The sequence below is a fragment of the Rhododendron vialii genome, chromosome 4a, assembly GCF_030253575.1.
Source record: "Rhododendron vialii isolate Sample 1 chromosome 4a, ASM3025357v1".
NCBI lineage: Eukaryota > Viridiplantae > Streptophyta > Magnoliopsida > Ericales > Ericaceae > Rhododendron > Rhododendron vialii.
This window is the reverse complement of record NC_080560.1, coordinates 3481872-3488730: the sequence shown is the minus strand read 5'-3', so window position 1 is coordinate 3488730 and position 6859 is coordinate 3481872. Positions and strand designations below refer to the sequence as shown.

Genomic DNA, 6859 nt, shown 5'->3' with positions numbered 1-6859 from the left:
ATGCCTCCGAGAACACGCGTTAGAGCAGGTGAGATCGGAAGAAGGGGTGGCCGTGGCCGTGGTCGTGGCCGAGGGGCACTGGTTGAGGATGAAGTTAGCCAACATGGGGAGAATCCGAATGGTAATCCGGGGGAAGGGCCTAGACACGGTCAAGGAGAGGAAGTACCGATCATTCAAAATCCCTTTGCTAGGGATTTTGTTGCGGCTCTTGCGGCTGCAAATCTTCTTAACCCTGCTCCTAGGGAAAGTGCGGATAGCCGTGCTTTGTCTGCAATGAGGGAGTTCAGTCGTAGAAATCCACCTACGTTTGATGGGTCGAGTAGTGACCCTCTTGTAGCCGACCATTGGTTGGCCCAGATTCGAAAACTCTTTAGGGCTCTCAAAATTACGGAAGACGACTTGCGGGTAAATATAGTGGCTGTTCAATTAACTGGGGAGGCTAACGAATGGTGGGAGTCGGTTTTAGAATTGAGGAAGGATGCTAGGAGAGCGGCAAGGACCGCGGCTCAAGCAAATGAGCCAGATGTGGAGAACCTAACTTGGGCCGAATTTGAGGTGTTTTTCGAGGAGCAATACTTTCCAGAAACGAGTCGCAACCAGTTGAGAGATGAGTTCGAGAAGTTAGAGCAAGGGGATATGACCGTGTCGGAATATGCTTTAAAGTTCCAATCTTTGTCTCGTTTTGCACCGGAGTTGGTGGCAACTGAAGAGAGGAAATGTAGGCGGTTTGAAAGAGGTTTGCATGACACCGTGAAGAAGTTTGTTATGGCACAACGTAAAGGAAAGTTTGCCGAAGTTTGTATGGTAGGCTCGGCTTCTTGGTACTCAAACGGAGGTAATTTGATCAATCTTGATGCAGTCCTCAAGCTTAACTATCCTATGACTTTGACCATCTTCAATAGTTTAATAACTGGGAAATTGAAGAGTTTGGCTTCTCTGAATGATCCGAATTATTTTGAACCCGTTTCACTTTTAGAGTTTGGTTCATCGAGTTACTATCAGTATTCATTGGTTTTTGGGAAATTTGATAGCGATTGTTGCGGTGGGATTGATATTCCCAAAAATCAATCACTTGGTTTAAATCCAGGATCGTTATGTTACACAACGAGTAGGCAAAACGATGTCTTTAACTTGGAGTATTTGAATGAGTGCAGTTCTGTGGGCACGCCACCCCGGAAATTTTGCTTTGTGAAATTTGATGCGGCCCTTTTTGTTTGGAAGAGCGCGGCGAAACGCCTCGATTCAGAGTCGCCACTCGGGTTTTAGCGGTGAGAGCACCCAAGGAACCGAACTCGAAAAACGTTTGCCACGTTTGTTTGATTTTGAAAAGGCATAGACCGGTCCGTCGTCACCTTCGATATCTGAGGTTCGGGAGCCAGTTTACGAGAGGGGAAGGGTTTTATGGCACCCTTCTCGCCCAATCCGGAGATCGGTCTCTACTCGGGCATTTTATAAAACATTTGCATTTCTCTCATTTTGATCATTTTTTAGCCAGTTAGGGCGGGGGAACAGTTAATGGGGATTAAAGCACTGTAACAAGTTGTGATTTATGACAAAAATGCTTATGAATGGCTTGATTGCAATGCTAAAATATAGATTGAGAACAAGCACTGAGCAAACTGGACAAATTGCAGTACGCTGCCCCGCAAGGGCGTGAGCAAGTTCTACCAGCATGCACTGGCCGAGCCACTGCATGTTGATATGACTTGCGCACGCCACAGGGAGACTGGCGTACTCCACTCATCTGGTTTCACAGTCCTTGTTTGCAACCCTCTGGGCTCTGGAAAAGGACCAGCGCACACCCAGGACAAACCATGCAGTTAAATAAGCAGGATATATATATTTACAGACAGCTGGGATGGCTTGAAGCCATGAACATAGACAAGAAACCCCCTAAACAGAGTGGGGACAGGAAGGAGGCCAAGATTAAGCTAAAATGCAAGGGCCAGCCACTGGATCCTAGCTTTAACTGCCGTACGCCAGTCATGGACTGCCGTACGCACGTTTGACCCTAATCCAGCGCTTGGTTTTGCATCATCTGGGCTCTGGAACATGACCAGAAGGATCCTAGAGGCCTTTTGAATAAACAAAGAGGAAGCAATAACCTTTACGTCTAAACAGTTCTAAGCATACAGAAAGCAACAAACTGGTTGTTTAGCATGCAAGGGTGATTGACAGAAAGATAAAACAAAAGGAATGACGATCCATGATCCCCACGCCAGTTGCGCTCGTACTGCCATGACTGGCGTACGGCATGTAGAAACTGGCGTGCGCCAAGTATCGTCGCATACGTTTGTTGTATTTTTACCAGTTCAAGGCCAGGACTGGTATTGTTTACCAGCCTGGGCCTTGCTGGTTCCCCTCAGGGGACGAAAACAGAAAGGAATGCAAAGGTGGTATACCTTTTGAGTGTTGAAGTTTGTAGGTGGTTTAGAGCCTAGAGGTTGAAGATGGATGTTGTATAGTGACTGGATATTAGTGGAGGTATATGGAAGTGGGCTTCTTTCTTTTCTCTTTCAATGGAAGAAGGGGAGAAAAAGAGCAAGAAGAGAGAAGAGGGGTGCTTTTTGCTTCTTGATGATGCTAACCCCTTGCAAATGAATGCAAGGGGGGTATTTATATGGGAGAGAGACTGAGATCAGTCTGGGACCAAGGCCTTGTTTGGCTGGTCAAGGCAAGGTTGGAGCCTCCCATGCATTAAATGCATGGGACTTGCCTTGATGGGGGGTGTAGGAGAGAGAGGGAACGTCTCTGCCGAGAGTAATCATCAGGGACGCTGTAGCCGACGTCAGGGTGGCACAAAAGTCCCGCCCAAGTTGCTGAATAAAGTTGATTTGACTGGGTTTGACTGGCGTGCGCCACTATTAAATGGCGTGCGCCAGTAAAAGCTGGGCCACTGGTCGATGACTGACACGTGGTAGATAACTGGCGTACGCCTTCAGGACACTGGCGTATGCCAGTTGGGTTTTGCTGGGGCTGTTTGGCTCTGGTTTGAAGGGCTTGAAAGGGGTTTGAGAGAGGTTCAGGACGCTCAAAGCTCAACCACACCTTTGTCCTTAAACTGTTTTCGACTAAAATCATCATTGGGGAGATAAAAAGATCGACAAATAACGTTATCTGGACAGTCCAGAATGGGGTGTCTACAAGTTCTTTAAAAAATTGTACTCCTCTTGGTAAGGATGATAACGATGAGTTGCCAAGTCAAATGACATTAAATGCCATTCAGTGTTCTGAGAAGGAACACAAGGTGCAATATGTGATCAAATTTGGATCAGGTTACCAATACCTAGCTCTTGATCCCAATACAGCGCTCGTTGGAGAGGGATCGTGGGATGAAAAGAAGAATCAGCTATGCATAGTTGCTTGCCGGTTTTTGAACTCTTCCGACTCGTTGGACAATGCCCGGGTTGGTGATTGTTCGATTAGGTTGAGCTTGTGGTACCCTGCTTTCTGGACAATCAGGAACAGAACAAGTGTTTTGGGCCAGATTTGGACTGACAAAACTGTTAACGAGTCTGGATACTTCAATAGGATCACGTTTAAAAGTCGCGACAATAGCATGGCTGTGGTTCCTGGTTTGAGATACGAGTACACGGTAACCGAAAAAGTAAAGAAGTTGTGTCCTTTCAACAAGTCGGTTATTAAGAAGGGCAACAGATATCCGAAGTGGAACTCTGACGACTTGGCATTTGACATGTTGGTTGAAGATTCTACGGGGAATCATTCTTGGTCTTGGAGTAAAGCAACGCCTAGCTTTTTCGGTGATCAAAATTACGTGCTGAAGCGGAACCCATTTTCTACCCGTACGTCAATGAATTACATGATTGCAGTTGAGGGAGAGAGTATACATCACGGCCCATTGAATATTACCTACACGATTTCGCTGTATCAGACTTCTTCAGCTACATCGGTAATTTTCAATAGTACCCTTGACATTTCTGCTGAAGGGTTGTATGATAAGGAAACAGGAAGGGTATGTATGGTAGGCTGTAGAAAGCTATCAACAGGTGAATCAATGGACTGTGAGCTTCTTTTGAAATTCCAATTCCCGCTGGTAAATGCAAAAGAAGAAGGGAAAATTAGGGGAAGCGTCGAAAGCACGAGGGAGGAAACTGACCATCTTTATTTCAAGCACTTGGAAATGACTGGATGGGTTTTCTACAGAGAGGAAGCCAAAAGATCTGTTCAGCGGTTGGATTTGGAGATCGTGATGGTTTTGATCTCCTACACGCTCGCTTGTGTGTTTGTGGGGCTGCAAATTTTTTACGTGAAAAGGAACCCTCAAGTGCTTCCTTTTGCGTCCCTTTTCATGCTTGTGATCCTCACTTTAGGGCATATGGTTACTCTTGTGCTAAACTTTGAAGCTTTGTTTCTAGGAAATCGCAAGCGAAGTAATGTATCGCTTGGGAGTCAAGGGTGGCTCGAAGTGAACGAGGTGGTTGTGAGAGCAGTTACAATGGTGGCTTTCTTGTTGCATCTCTGGCTTCTCCAACTGGCGTTTTCTGCACGTTTGGGCGACGAAAACCAGAAGGACATATGGGTTGCTGAAAAGAAGGCAATGCTGGTTTCTTCAACAATTTACATATTGGGGTTGCTTTTTGCTTTGTTTCTAAATACGAGGAATTTAATATCTTATGGTGGTTTGGTCCTCGACGGTTTCCTTCTCCCTCAAATCCTCCTCAGCATTTTCCATATCTCAAAGGAAAATGCTCTTTCTCATCCATTTTACATTGGAACCACTTGCGTTCGGTTGCTACCTCATGTGTACGATCTCTACCGGGCTCACAACTTTGCGCAAGTCCAATTTGATGGGGCATACTTTTTCGCAAATCCTTATGTGGATTTCTACTCCCTCACATGGGACGTAGTTATTTCTTGCGGGGGTGTTCTGTTTGCGGTTTTCATTTACTTGCAGCAGCGATTTGGCGGGCGGTGTATTCTTGGGCGGAGATTCAGGGAGGTTGAAATGTACGAGAAGGTGCCAGTAACAAGCAGTGAGCAGTAGATTACCACATGATATAAGGTTCTAAATGTCTCTTAGTTTCACTATGCATGTTTTCAGTGCCTTTTAAGCGTGTAATGTCGTCCTAAGTTTGTCTATGTACCTTGAACGGGAAAAGAGTTTCACTCTCTTTCTCGTATGCTTAGTCCGGATCCAGTTAGGGATTTCGGATTGGGCTATGGTGCAGACTTCTTTCCTTAGCCGTTGGATTGTGTTTTGAATGGTCGGGATCCGCGGATAGTTTGTACACGAACAAACTATCCGCGGATCCCGACCATTCAAAACACAATCCAACGACTGAGAGCCGAGTCCCGCACCAAAGCCTCCATCCGGGATCCCTTAGGGGATCTAGAGTGCTCATATGCTTATCATGTTTTTCCCTGTAAAAAGGTGATCTTATTTTGAAGTGTAGTTTTTGTTCTGGTTGCATATAGTGCACATCAACTTCGCATGTAATCATGAAAATGATCCAGTGCATATGAGGCACCTTCTTCTCGTGGTGCTCGAGGCTCCTTTTCACCCTACGTTTTGGTGAGGCCAAACAAAATGTATAAATCCTACCACAATGTGCGGTAGAATAGGAGCCTGACGCACCATGTGGAGCTAGGTGGCCCTTGAATATTCTCTCTGTAATCATAGGTTGATTGATGCAAAGTAAACCATCTATGTGTTATCAGTTTTTTCGCTTAAGAGATTTGTGATCTATTGACAGAACAAATAAAAGGGAATGCCTGTTTGTACCACAATTAAGATTTTTATTTTTGCCCGTCGATTAGGCGACACGTGGCAGGGGTAAATATGAGCAAATGTGAGGATAGAATGGACTTAACTTAATGATTCAGCGTGAAGGTGAATCGATGGTGAAACTATAAAAAGTCTTGTCCATCGATTAGCCTCCACGTGGCGTATTCCTGCGGCATTTTGGACCGTCGATCGGGTGACAGGTGTCAAATGGACGTGGATCCCATGATTCCACGATTGAAGAGGATGGAAACCGCAATTAACAAGGCAATTTTCTCAACGTGGGCATGATCGGCAGTTGAAGGAGGTTCATAATCAGAATCCGAGAAGTTTTCAACTGCCACTTTGGGGGGAAAGTTTTGAATTCAAATGTAATGTGAGGAGGCCTATTTAAGTACAAGTTAGTAGCAGTTTCAAGGACACACAAACAACGCCAATCAGGCCTTTATCTTTTCTTTTCTTTTCTAGGAGTAGAATTAACTTGTAATTGTTCACTCAATCATCTCGATTGGTTGTTCTTCTACCTTGAGGGTTAATAAAGTCAATTTTGTTAATCTTCTTCCATACTTCATCCACTTCATTGTTTGTTTCCAAAGAAGTCCTGAAATACGGCAAGGAACCAAACTCCACTTTTCACATCCACATTCCAGCAAGCTTTACAATACGATTTCCCGTCGATTCTCCGTCGATTAGAAAGAAAACAAGAATTTTGGTAACAATTTTGGCGCTAGAAGGAGGGCCCATTACTAATTTGGAAGTGAGTAATGGCACCAAAGACTAGGAATCAATTGCCAACAGATGGCAACAATGACAATAATTCTGCCAACACTAATGGTGGAAGTGATGCAAATGGAGTCAATACTGGGAATCCAGACCAGAGAAGTCCAGGAGTAGGCCAACCAATTGGCCTAGAAAGTGAGTCACGTGACTTGGTCCAAAAATTTGCGAGGATTTTAAATGATCCAGAAAGTGAAGTAGCCAAAACTCTGATGGCTATGTTTAAGGCAGCAGTGGTTCAAAATCAACCAACGGTGGAAGTCCCAGTTAACGTAAATGTTAACCCTGGACAGACCAGTGGATATGCTAACCGTAGTACTGAAATACCTACTACACAGG

The 6859-nt window shown here is 45.0% G+C and overlaps 1 protein-coding gene across 1 annotated transcript; it reads left to right on the top strand.

Annotated features, from left to right (window-relative positions):
- On the top strand, positions 1-5005 carry LOC131322668 (uncharacterized). Its single transcript, XM_058354076.1, has 2 exons — positions 1-1158; positions 3227-5005. The coding sequence occupies exons 1-2, from the start codon at positions 1-3 to the stop codon at positions 5003-5005; spliced, it is 2937 nt and encodes a 978-aa protein (XP_058210059.1).
- The last annotated feature ends 1854 nt before the right edge of the window (positions 5006-6859 follow it).